Source organism: Glycine max, chromosome 7, assembly GCF_000004515.6.
Source record: "Glycine max cultivar Williams 82 chromosome 7, Glycine_max_v4.0, whole genome shotgun sequence".
In the NCBI taxonomy this organism is placed as follows: domain Eukaryota; kingdom Viridiplantae; phylum Streptophyta; class Magnoliopsida; order Fabales; family Fabaceae; genus Glycine; species Glycine max.
The window spans coordinates 2677234-2691598 of NC_038243.2; the positions used below are offsets into that span (position 1 = coordinate 2677234).

General features: G+C 29.9%; 1 protein-coding gene across 1 annotated transcript; it reads left to right on the top strand.

Annotated features, from left to right (window-relative positions):
• Positions 1-3363: 3363 nt before the first annotated feature.
• LOC100789757 (cyclin-A2-4) lies at positions 3364-9151 on the top strand. Its single transcript, XM_006583072.4, has 12 exons — positions 3364-3516; positions 4796-5123; positions 5289-5550; positions 6079-6218; positions 6593-6685; positions 7112-7245; positions 7600-7675; positions 7876-7952; positions 8084-8117; positions 8207-8356; positions 8450-8584; positions 8690-9151. Exons 2-12 carry the CDS (start codon positions 4848-4850, stop codon positions 8741-8743), a joined length of 1431 nt encoding a protein of 476 aa, XP_006583135.1. The 5' UTR covers positions 3364-3516; positions 4796-4847; the 3' UTR covers positions 8744-9151.
• Positions 9152-14365: the final 5214 nt, after the last annotated feature.

The window sequence follows — 14365 nt, forward strand, 5'->3', positions numbered from 1 at the left end:
AAAAAAAAGAACAATCAGATTATGAGGAGGATATATATATATATATATATATATATATAAGGATTTTATTTCATTCAATGCAAGAAAAAATGTTATATATTTTTTTAATTGATATTGGTACAAAAGTAATTTCCATCAAAAAGATTCATCTTTATAGGAGATTATAAATACACATAGATGAATATTTTTTTTTAATAAAATTTATTTCATACTTAATGATCAATTAGGATTCAAATCCTAATTCACTTAATTAAGAAATATAAGTTAGTATTATTTATATCAACTATTCATAAAAATGTCATATACTCATGAAGCTGATTTTTTTAAGAGATGATCTATCATTGTTAAGATTTGTTAATGAAAAATTAACTATTAATATTAAACACTCTAAAAGGTTCATGATCCGCTCGAAACTCAGAAACTTGCTAATCAGGTTGGATTAGAGTCATCAAAGTTTAATTCCATGTAAAATATTATATTATTTGGAACTATAAATTTTATAACAAAAGTAATAATAAATTACAATATTTGTTAATTTAAAATAATATTTTAAAATAATATATGTATTAAAATAATGTGATAATCTTTTGTATGTTGATACAATGTATTTCAAAATACAATGCAAAACATGATTTCATTTGAGCTTTTTATATTTAAAATTTTATAATTTAACTATATATGACATTTATGTTTGTTTTTTTTTTCATTTTATTCGAATCAGATTAATTTTAAATGGATCATGAACTCATCGATTCAAATTAAGAATAAGGAATGATGTTTGAAGACACTTATAAAATATATTTATATTTATCTCATCCTGAAGAAACAAATGAATATTTAAACTTATAATCTCTCATATGTGAGATAGTATTTCTTCTCAACTAACATCTTAAGGTTAAAATATTAAATATGTTGGAGTATATAATGTATCTCTCTATATGTAAATTATAATAAATTAAAAACTATATTAAATGAGTATTTTTAAGAGTTATTATTCAACCAAAACGTTTTAATTTTTTTTATCAATGAGAGTCTTTTAAATAATTTTTCTTAACTTATAATATCTTTTAATCTATCATTTTCATTTTTTATTTCAAAATTGAACTTCATTTTTTTCAAATATCAATAATGAAAAATAATATTGTATTACAATATGAATTATTTATCATAAATCTAAAATATAACTTATATGTTCATCAATATTTATAAATTAAAATTTTCAATTATAATATAATTATATATTTAAAGTATTTTTAATATAAATTTTAATTGAATAAAATAAATATTTACCCATTACAGACTAAAATATTAGTTATATTTTTAAATTATTAATCTTTCTACAGCCTAATACTTTGTTGAATTAAGCTAATTTTAAATCAGATGCACATTTTAGAGACCCAAGAGTGAAGTTATGAATTGTGGATTGAAAAAATAATAATTGAGGATTGATGATTTCATAATTTTTTATCTGTATATTATAAATTTGAATCTCGAAAAGAATTTACCATTTAATAAAAATCACAATAGATAAAATTTAAATTAAATATAAAAATATATCTTCACACACCCATGTTAAAAAGACCCCTCCTCATTCCTCAATATCTTAATCCAACACACGCACGCTACAATTTTAATATCATCGGGTATCTATATTCTTCGATCCTAACACGTTATTTATATTTTAGTTAAATAAAATATGTTTTTTGTTTTAATGTATTTTTTTTAACAAACTAGTAAAACGAGCACAATTCTTTAATGTTAAAATTAACTATTAAAAAAACATATTAATTAAAATTACATTTAACTCCATTAAAAATATCCAACGATATTTCAAATGCTAGTTACAAAACCAAACAAATAGAAAAAATAACCTAATTAAAATCCATAATAAATGAAGTAATTGATGACATAATGTAGTTTTGTATCATTGAGTAAATAATAAACTATATGAAACAAATAGTTCATAAACTTGTAAGTCCTGTGCTATTTTTTTCCCTAGATTTGCCAAAACATCATATACTATAACGTTTTTATTTCTTTTTACAGAACGGTTATTGTTTGTGAAGTTAAGATAACACAAAATTGATATAATCTCTAACTATTGATGCAAATTAGTCCGAGATGAAGAAAATGATGTCTCTTCCTAACTTGCAGCGGTCTTGAAAGAAAATGAAGATAGCGTGTTGTGGCGAACAATACTAATATATCTAAGTTTGGATTAAAGAATGGCCAATGAGTAAGGATAACAAGAACAATATTTAAAATTTTCAGGGAAAAGCCTTAAGACTTATAACTTCATCTATATACGTGTAATATTTTTTTTTTAGTTTGAAATATTAAATTATATATGCAAGATATGAGGTGGGATGTAGTAAAATTCCTAAAGTTGTACCTATTCCTATAAAAAACGATGGATAAATTATATTTCTATAATATTCTAAATTAAATGTTTTAAACACATAAAAATTTTAATTATGGATAAAACAATCTTGTCCTATTTTGAATAAAAAAGTTATATATACACTGATGGAGATATTTGGTCGCACTTGTGTGGAAAGTATTATCTGATATTTTAAAGATCTAAATTACGAAAATAAAATACCTTTTTATTAAAAGTAATTTATTTATTAAATTAAAAATACGGAACTAATTTAAAATCAATTTATAAAATAATGAATGACATTTAATACAATAAGTTTAATAATTCTTACTAGTACTAGTGATATTTTTAATAAACTATTACTCATTAACACGACATTACTCTTCTTACTCATTTATTAACTATTAATTATTGAACCAAATAATTACAACTTCTAACTTGTTCCTTCTTTAAAACTAAAACAAATCCCATCATCTTCTAGGTTTAAATTGCAACCATTGCTGACTAGAAAAGCACCCTACAAAAATCAACATGTCATGGGTATGTGCTAATTCAATTTCAACTTTAAAAGAATCCACCCTCCAACCAATTTGACAAAGTTGATGCTTAACAACCTAAGCTTCTGAACTACCAAACTACCCTTTGAGTTAATTCAAACAAAGGAGTAAAGTGTCACTGTCAACAACAAGTAATAATTGTAACAAAGGAGACAACCTAAGGGTACGAAGGTAAATTAAAACTTAAACGACCAGATCTCACAAGCAATCTTAAGGTAAATCTAAGATTATAAGTAGAAAAAAAGAAAAAACACCACTCATTCACTTGTCACTTGATGATGAACTGGCTTTCACTTTTGAGTCAATAGTCAACAGAGTAATGGCACTGAGCCATATATTATATTATTATTTCTTCAGAAACAATCTTTATTGTATTTTTTTTAACTTTTCCCTTTTTTTTTTTGCTTTGTTTCACTTCACCAGGATTTTAAACAACCACATCCCGCTCACTCTCTCCCTTTGTCCGAAGCTGCTCCCAAGAAAAGAAAGGCTTTCTTACAACCCTCTCTTTCTCTCTCTCTGTCTGTGAGCTCCTATCTCTCTTCAATGGAGGTAGTGGAGCTTGCAAGATAGACCCAGGTCATTCTTCTTGCATTGCTAATGAAACAAACCAACCATGTTTTTCTTTTTCTGATGTGTTTTACAATGTCATGTCTTTTTGAAGATATGAATGTGGGTAATGTTGCTTTTGGGTTTTATGTTGGATTTGTTATAGAATGTCCTAAAAGAGAATGCATTAATAGAAAGATCGAGTCTTGATTGTTTTTCTGTGAAGAACAGTTTGGATTAAAAAAAAAAAGAGGGTAATAGAGGGTACATTTGTATGCTTTTCAAAAGGGAAAACCTAAGTGGGCTAAAAAGAATCACAGAACATTTCATTTCTTATCCACATTTTGATTGGTTTGTACTAAAACCTTGAAAATTTTAGAAATTTTTTAATGTTGATTTACATGGACAAAGATTTTTTTTTTTTTATTTCTTTCCCTTTTCTAAACCATGTTGCTGACAAATTGTCGTTGGGTTTCCATTTATCCCTTCCGAACTGTTCAAAACTTTGATGTGCATTCTATATATCACTGCTTCAATTTGTGAAATCTATCACAGAATTTGCATACCCTTCTTTCTTTGTTCTCTTCTCTTTCTTTGACAATTGTATCTTTCATTGGATTGGATATGAAGGAGGTATTTTTCTTTTCGAAATTTCTTTAATGATGAGACATTCCTGTTGTCACGTCAAGAATCTTTAATAGAAGTTTCCCCTGGAGAAAAAAAGTGTCCATGAAACAAGATGGGTTAGCATGATGAAAACACAAATTAGGCCCTGATCTCATGTGTTGGCTATTATAAATGTAACCTTTTTACATTCTTTGACATTGCCTCAATAAGACCTTATGTTGACCTGTTCTCTTGCAAAGGGGAAAAAGTTGTTTGTGCCTTTCTTACTATGAAGTTTTATGCTTAATGTTGTTTAAGCTAAATTGACCTCTGAATGTCATTCAAATAGTGTTGCTGCTCATTTAAGGTGTTCCGATTGTATGCTTGATTTCAAATAATTAACATAAAGAATCAACAACTTTATTACTCTCTCTGCATTTAAAAACATAGATCAGGTCCACCAGGAAATAACTAAATTTTGTGGTGATTACTTAAAAGTTTCAAGTGAAGTTTGTTTTCTTGATGTGAAGTTGCTAATCACTACACAATTTTACCTCTATTGAGAAACAGCAATCATTAGTATTATGGATTCAAATCCCCACTAACATTCCAACAAAAACTAACAACTAACATTGGCTGATAAAAAAATAGTATTATGGATTCCAGATGCTTCGCTTCTCATGATTCGGTCTTTTTGTTGCAGAATTCACACGGCGCGATTGTATTTTTTCGTGCTGTTCAGAATAATTGCAGAGATGAAGAAAGAAAACAGTGTTATGCTGAAAGCTGGGGAGCTCCCTGGTCGATTGACTCGTGCTCGAGCTGCTGCTGCTCTTCGTGCATATGGACAGCTACCCCCTTTGAAAGAGAGAGCACAGCAAAATCAGAATCAGTTATCCAGAGTCAATTCAAAAAGAGCAGTTTCTGATAATACATGTGTTCAGCGTAAAAGGAAGGCTGTTCTTCAGGAAGTTACTAATGTTTGCTGTGAAAATGCCTACAAGGCTTGTCTCAACTCAACTAATATTCAGGTTTCATCCTTGACTGAAGTCCCAGTTGTTTAGAGCTTTATTTAAAACTATTCCTCATGGTTAACTGTTTACTTTCTTCTTGAAATTTGTTTCTGGACTGATGTAGCTTTCATGGAAAGTTGTTCTCATGCCCCTCACCTAACAGTGAAATTTTGTGACTGGTAGGCTAGGAAAAGCAAGCTGGCTAAGGCTGGTCAAATTAATGTGTCCAAAGTGGCTCCTTCTGTTACTGTGGAGCCACGACAATTTCAAGTTGACTCCAAAGCAAAGGAAACAGCATTGCAATCAGAAGATACTATGTGCTCAATTAATTTGGAAAACAATGAACTTCTACAACTGAATGCCAATGATTGTAGCAAGGACTTTAGATTGCCTGAAAGTCAGATGTCTGGAATATCTGCTCACCCTTTGATTTCTCAGAAGAAAGGTTTTCCTCTTGTCTATGCATTACTCAAATACTCCAACTTTACTATAGGACTCATAATTTGTTTGTACTATAGTTTCTTGAAGGACGATCAATAGTTTTGTTGAACTGAAATCAAATACCTGAATGTTTTCTCAGTGTGCATTATACGTTATTATGTAGGCATTCAAGCAAATGTCTCTTGTGAGACAATAATGTTAGTCAAACAAATATTTGCTTGATTGTTGTATTATACTCCCTTCACATATAAGTAAGTTCTTATAAGACTTCAAATTGTTGCTAGTTGCTACAACAGCTGATCTATAGATTTTTGAGAGAATCCTACTTGTTGGAGCCAAGGAATTTGAAGATTACTTGTTTCCTTTTAATATTATAAACACTTATTGTATGGAAGCCTATAATACTGACCATAATCTGTCATCATGTATTTTATAATGCTTTCACTTGGTTTTTGAATTTGTTCAATACCTTGATATGTTCTCCTCAGCTTTATATTGATCACTATTGACATGCATCTACAAATTGCTGCAGACACGAAAGATAACCTTCCAAAACTTTTGACTGCATTGAAGGATTCAGACATCACTAATATAGATGATGATGATCTTGAAGATCCTCAGTCGTGCAGCCTCTATGCTGCTGATATCTACGACACCATTCGCGTTGCTGAGGTTTGTGCCATAAGTATCATGCGATTTGTATGCAGTAGTCATCTCTTTTACAATACGGTCATATTTTCTGTCAACTCTGCTTGCTTTGAAAGCAAGAAATTATCTAACTTTTTTTGCCATCCCCTATAGAAGAGGAAAGAAAAAGAGCCTTTAATATTAGAAGATTTGTATATCAACCCATATATATATACTTTGGAATATACATGTCAAAGCGGCCTATATACTGTATTGGAAAACATTGTGGGATACTGGGATTCCTGGTTTCTAGTAGTCCTATAAAATGATATGCAGAATTCCCATTACCTTTTTGTCATCTGCCTCTCTTAGATTTTGTTTCTTGCCTTAATTTTTTTGTCAAATATTTTGTATTTCAGCTTGCGAGAAGGCCTTATCCGAACTTTATGGAGACAGTGCAGCGAGATATTACTCAAAGCATGCGTGGAATACTGGTTGATTGGCTTGTAGAGGTTTGCTTCAATTAATTTTCTAATATGACCATGAAGACCATGAAAGTTTTTTTTTTGAGATTTCACATCGACTAATAATATGACCAACTTAGAGTATATAAGTGGACAACAACCAAACCTAAATTCTGAGAATATTAGAGTTTATTCTAGTGATTGTTGTTGTGCCAAATTAAAATATGTAAGTGGAGGATAACTCTCACCTTACAAGTCGATTTTGTGAGATTGAATTAAGCCCAAACCCAATTTCTAAGAGGTTTAAAATAGTTCCTGCCAATAAGCAATTTAATTTAGCAAATTCCAAAGCTACAATATTAAGAGTTTTTATGGTCGATTGCAAAAATGCGTCAGTTGAAAGATACCCAGGGAGACTTCTTTTGTGTTTTTCAGAAACAAAGTTTTATTCTTATCTATTTTTTTTTCCTTCAGGTTTCTGAGGAATACAAATTGGTTACAGACACTCTTTACCTCACTGTGTATCTCATAGATTGGTTTCTGTCCAAAAATTACATTGAAAGACAAAGACTTCAGCTACTTGGCATCACCTGCATGCTAATTGCCTCGTAAGTTCTCAAATTCAATGAAGTTGACATCGTGCCTTCTCAGTCAAATTCAATTGCTCATATGTAATTACATTCATGATTCATGATTCATGATTTCATGATGTCAGAACTTTAATTTTTTAGTTGAATTGGCATTGTTGTATGGTTCCACATTAAATTGATTTTTCTTGTTGAGAATGCAATGTGTCATATCCTTGTTACTATGTTGATGAATTGCCATTCAAAAACATGTTATCTATGAGACCTTGATAATTTGGATTAGGCTGTGAAGGATGGAATGCATAAGATGGGAAATTGTGTTCTTTGTAATGCATTTTGATATGTTTATTTGTATTATGCTTTTTGTGATTGAAGGAAGTACGAAGAAATCAATGCCCCACGTATTGAAGATTTCTGCTTCATCACAGACAATACATACACGAAAGCTGAGGTATGTGATGCTTCTTCAACAATAAAATGTTAAGGCCAATGATGTGAAATTTATAGTTTTACACAATGAAACTAAAAACTAAAGTTTTTATCAAATAAAAGTTGAAAACTACACTTGCACACATGCGCGAGAACTTAGAATCTCAATCTTATATTTTTTGGCTTTTCAAACTCACTTTTAAAACTATGGATTCTGGGCAGGTACTAAAAATGGAGAGTCAAGTGTTGAAGTCGTCTGAATATCAACTGTATACTCCCACTATACAAACTTTCCTCAGGTACTTGTTTGCATTTTTATCATTAAATCATTACTATATCCATATAAAAGAATGATAAGATCATAAGAAAATTTCAATGCGTTATCGAGAGATCCTTAATGCCATTGTTCTTTTACATTGTTGGTTCTTAGGAGGTTTCTTCGGGCAGCACAAGCTTCATACAAGGTGAAAACATTGATCTTGGGGCAATGCTGCCAAATTGTTTAGTTTTGAGTATTAGTAATCACTTGCTTACCTGCTGAAAAAATGTGCAGGACCAAAGCCTTGAATTGGAGTGCCTGGCCAATTACCTAGCTGAACTAACACTGATGGACTATGGTTTCTTGAATTTCCTTCCCTCTATTATTGCTGCATCAGCTGTATTTCTTGCAAGGTGGACACTAGATCAGTCAAACCACCCATGGGTTAGTGCCTTACATTCATATTTCCCTTACATGTGAAGTTATGTAAAGGATCCTAGCTAGCTAACATGAATGTTCACTCATTGTTTATTGCAGAATCCAACTCTTCAACACTATGCCTGTTACAAAGCATCGGATTTGAAAACCACAGTTCTTGCACTACAAGACCTACAGCTGAATACTGATGGCTGTTCTCTAACTGCCGTCCGCACGAAATACAGACAAGACAATGTATAGATATCAACTCCTCTTTCCCTACATTTATATAAATACTTTTGAACCTGACCCTTTTACTATTAACTTAGATGATGTTCATTATGGAATTCTTTGTACCAGTTTAAATGTGTAGCGGCCTTGTCTTCACCAAAACTGCTTGAAACTTTGTTCTGAAGACAAAGATGATTAGCAAGGCAATGCAAGGGACTCCTAACTGATAACAAAGAAATCCTCATTCCTAATCTAATCTTCCCTTCAACTTCCATTCATTAATCCATGAGATATCTTCTGTATGTACATTACATTCTAAGCTGTCTAATATGTACACAACAAATATATTCTGTTTCAGTATGTACATTACATGCTAAGCTGTCTCAGATAGAACTAGAACCCCAAGATGACTTGGGTGTTTTGAACGTACATGTAGTAATGATTATTGTTGGGTTAACAAAATGGCATATGTTGAATTGCCTTGGACTTATTCAGTCCTACCATCAAGTTATTTACTTGTTTGTGGTTTGGCCTTATTATTTTATCCCATAAGGGGTGCATGTGGTCGACTAGTGATCTAAAGTCTCATTTTAAAACTATTTCTATATTAAACAATAATTTCTGCAATAACTTTATCAACTTAGATCGACTTTGCTTTGCTTTCAAATCTAAAAATGTGAATTCTGGCCAGTTAAAAATAAAGGTCAATTCAACACTGGGATTTCTTTCTTATAATGTTGATTGTGTTAGCTTGATTTGGCAATCATGGTTCTAAAGATGGAACCTCTAAATTTAATGACGGGTTCTATCATTATGAATAGTTGTTGTCACTTGAATCTGAAAGTAAGAGCGCAAGAAATTTGAACGGAGAACAAATTGGACTAACCAACTTAAGTAGTCTCATCTGTTAGAAAGTGGATGCCACTAACTACCAACTATTCCGTGATGGGTGTTTATTATCGTGTGTTTTCATTTATACAGATGATTTTATTTAACAAGACTCGCATGATAATTTTTTATTATTTTAAGCAAGGTTTTGAGCTTAAAATTACACAAGGAAAAAGTTTTTGCTGAGATTGTTTGTCTATCTATGTTTCTAACTATGTAAAAATAAAAATGCTGGGCTATTGTTGTATAAATTATAAAATATTTAACTAACAAAACATTGTTTTTATAATAAAAATAATTTAAAATATGAAAATACACGTGTTTAGAGGTTTAAAGTTCAGAATTGAAAGAGGATTACTAAGGGAATTTGTAAATAGTATTTAATTATATTTAATATAGATAGAAGAAATTCAAGTTTTGATTAAAGCGAGTAAAATTTTATTTAATTACTAATTAAAAATAAAAAATAAAAAATACTAGTATTAATTTAATAGTATTACTACTAGTACTAATAAGTTGTAAAGACTACTAGTACTAATTTAATAGAAGATTATAAATGTCTACGTGTTAAGAGACATGTCAAGGGTTCATGTTAAATTTAGCTTTTTCTTTCTCAAGACTCAGTGCTGAGTTGAGGGGAGAAAACATCAGGAAGATTTATACCAATGAGTTACGAACAATCACATAAGGGAACTTGGACACCACATTTTAACCCAAAACCTTAAGACTCAGATTTATAGGTTTCTCCTCACTTATATGATACTCAACTTTTTTATTTGTACTGGATGTGAGACTTCACCTCACATTTGTACTCCAACAGTTCAAAATACCTGATGACGAGTTGTATGATCCATATATACATGACCAGTGTTTTACTAATGCTGTCTCCTTATCTCCTTTAGAGAAATTATTAGGTGGTGTCAGTGTATAATTAAGTGTTATCAATTTTTTCTGCTAAATTAAAAAAACTTAGATACATGTCTTAATAAAAGTTTGAAACTACTACAATATAAAATGACTCAAACAAGAAAGACATTGTAATGGACTCATCATGGTTGGTGCTTTGGAGTTTCCAGGTGAGAGAGATTTTGTTTGTTGCTACTACCTGCCAGCATACGATGTTGCTCACCTTCCTACACTTTACTAAGTAAGAGGGTCCAAAACCTCATCCTGGTTGTCTGGGTTTGCCGTATGATAGTTACATTGCTGGCACTTCATTTCCAGGAAATTATTGACATTTGGCTTTAGTTGATCAGCATTGGAGATAAGTATGTTGTTTAGTTTGTCGAACCTCTAGTACACTTTTGTATTGTTTTTAGCCTTTTATTTGGCCTACTTTGTTTTCTGCTGCATGGATAAATCATTAGAAACAAATCAAGCTATATTGCATTATTTTCCGTGGTATGTATTGTAAATATTTTCAATAATACATGAACCATGGCCAATGCTTTCTGGTTTCCTAGGGGAAAATGAAAAAAAAATGAATGGTGACTAATGCTCAACGTTCTAGCTGTTTTTGTTGAATGGAAGCAATTTTAGGAATTTTTCTTATTTATTCTCTTATCTCTAGTTCTAACTTGAATTTTAATATTTTTTAAAAAAATCATCGGTAATTAAAATAACATTTTATCATAATGTTATTTATTTATTAAAGTGTACTTATTTATTATAAATTTGTGTTCTATAAAATATAATTAATTATTTGATGTTTTGCAATGTTAAAATACTAATATTAATTGTTTGTAGCTTGGGCCGCAAATAGCTGTTAGCCAGGATTGAGATAATCTTTACTAAGGCCCAAACAAACTCAAGGTTGTTTGGGTCAGGTGGTGTCACTTGGTGGAGTTCCGCCGGCAGAGAAGACTGAGGAGGAAGATGTGAAATTGTGAGGATAGGATTTTTAACTTAATTAAAGATTCAAATATAAATAAATAAATAAATTTAAGATATTAATATGAGTATTGAAATGTAAATCCAAATTTTCCATCATTCGGGTTTCATGGAAAGTTTGGAATTGGCAGATAGTTAAATCAATTAAATATGTTAATTAGGATTTGATTTTTTTTTTTAAGATAAAGTCCACAGTATAAAGTTTTTTTATATAATATTCTAATTATGAAATGTCTAGTAAAACTGTTGATTTATATGTAATGAGTGTTTTAAAAGTTATGTTTAAAGTGATTTTTGACAATATAATTTTTTTTTATCAAAATTGAACTCATAAATATCAAGGATTGCACATTTGTAAAAAAAAAAAAATCAGATGTGCTGAAACTGCGTTCTTGTGTAAATTTTGCTTACATAAATGATGTAAATTAAATCAATTAATTTACATTCATATAAAAATACGCATGACATGAGCTTCGATAGAATTGATTAATAGTATAATTTGTTTGGTAGATGAAAAGTTTTTATTTTCTCATAAAAATTGAGAAATTATGATTTTTATGTTTGTTATGCAATTAATGAAAAAAAATTGCTAAAAAATTATGATTTTGGAGAATCAATTTTTGTTCATTTTCCCTCAAAAACATATACAAGGAAGGGAATGGAAATCCAACTTTCCTTATTAGAAGAAAAAGTTTTAATTACATATTTTATATGACTTTTTAATTCACACGAAATATATTAAGACTAATCAAACATATTTTATAAAATTCCCATAAATCAAAATTCTCAAGAATCGACTTTACTTTTTCCTGTATGAAAAAAATTTTCCTCTACCAAACACTCCATAAAGGTATATATTCTACAAGAGGATAATTATGCTTAATTCAAATATAATTATTATGGATGTCAAACTTTCCTTTCAAGTATTTAATTCAAGACCATTAGTTAAATGTGAAACAATATGTAACAATTCATCCACGCATTTGTGGTAATTAATTAATATCAACTCATTAAATTTTTAGTTCTCATTTTGAATTTTTGATCCCTAAACTATTTTTTTAAAATTTAGTCCCTAAAGAATTTACTGTTATTAAAAATAATCTTTGTTGTTGATAATATGTGAGTGATGAGTTGTCTACTTAAGTAATCATGAATATTATCATAGATGGTAGATGAGGAAGATGAATTGTTGTTCTGCGTCGTAGATATTCTCTCATGGGTAGTTGTTATACGTTTATGAATGCTTGGAGTGTTAGGGTTCAAGAATTACTCTTTTTTTTTTCATTTTACATTTTAATAACATAATATTTTAATTATTTATCTTAATATAATAAAACTTACATGAGATATATGTGACACTTCATTAGTTAATTGAAGACATTAACAACATAGACTATTTTTAATGATGATAAATTTTTCAGAGACCAAATTTTTTTTTAAAAATAATTTAAGGATAAAAAATTTAAAATCTTATAATTTAAGGAGTAAAAACTTAATTAACCTTAATATAAATTAAACTTAGACAAAGTCTTGGCAAGAATTTCTCCCGACAACACATTCAAGAGCGTTTCCATATATTTACGAGCAGACAGAAAAGATGTGTCCTGAAAATAGTCAAGGTAGAGCCATCGTCTTTCCTTTTCTTGTGGCTAATTCATTCTGGTGGTTCATAGAAAAGGGAATGACTGTCTTCACTAGTTGGCAAGTTTTGACCTGGTCCTGGCCCAGGATGGTGGAAAAGACTTGGGCCTCTTCCAGCCATGCTCACTCCAATTATTAATGGATGATACTATTTACTTTATAATATCTTTTTTGTTTTTCATTATTTAACCATCTTATCTTGCAATCTCTTTTCTCTTATCTCTGTTTTTAATATATAATTATTTTTTTTTTCAATTTTTTTGTATCAGTGCAGTTTCTCTTACTGAATATTTACAAAGATGGTGGCATATTGTCATGCTCATTACTCATTAGACTCTCCCACAAGTGATATCAAAGTCATGTTCAAATTCGGCCTGAGATAATGTTCTTTAGTCAAGCCTCTATGTTAAATGCATACTCTCATATCAATATTTAACATGACCAAGTCATGTTCAAATGTTATGTTTATCTTCCACAAAACAAATGGACACAAAATTTTAACATAACCTATCACGTACTATATTGGAAGATCCATTAATTCCCTTATGTAGTATAAACCAAGGTTCACGCATTGTTCCTCATATATTAACTGACAAAGGGGCCTGCATTGGCGCATCATACGGGGAAGGCTTTGAAGGGTATCACTTTAGTCTGTTTTTGATGTCATTTTACGATAGCCTTTTAGAGTACAGCAGGAAAGAGAATTCCATATGTTGTGATTGTGAACTCTTTGCATGTCTATGTTCAATTCTCAACGGCAATGAGATTTCATAGTCATTTGTAGCATTTAGAACTCTAATTAAGATTCGCTGCTAATTTACACCTTACACGAAAGCTTGGCAGAATTTTGAGAAGCAAAGGGAATTTTAAATATTTGTTTGACAAAACACACTAGGCAACTACTTTTGGATATTTGATAAATCATAACAGAGAAGAACTTAACATTTTATCATGATTAATTGATTATACACACATATAAAAGCATGACGAATTGAATGTTTGAATTAGGTTTTAACTCTATCAAAGTCAATTCTTAAATAAGTTAAAAGTAAAAGTAACAAATAGTTGTTTCTGACTTTTTCAAATTTTTCCCATGATTTTAATTGAGGTCAAAATTGATTCTAGGAGATTTCCAAACACAATAGAAGACCCTAGAAGATGATAGTGCAGAATCACGTTTAAATGGTTTAGTAATGGTTGTGACCCAAAAATTAGTGAATTTGAAATTAGGTGCGGAAATTGGAGAAATAATAAATTCTGGCTAAAATTAATAATTCCCATTTCTTGAATAAGATACCAACTCCTTTAACTTTTAGCAATCAATTAACAAAACAAAAAAATACAACAACAAAGGGGAATTTGTATTGTATTGTCATGGAACAACTC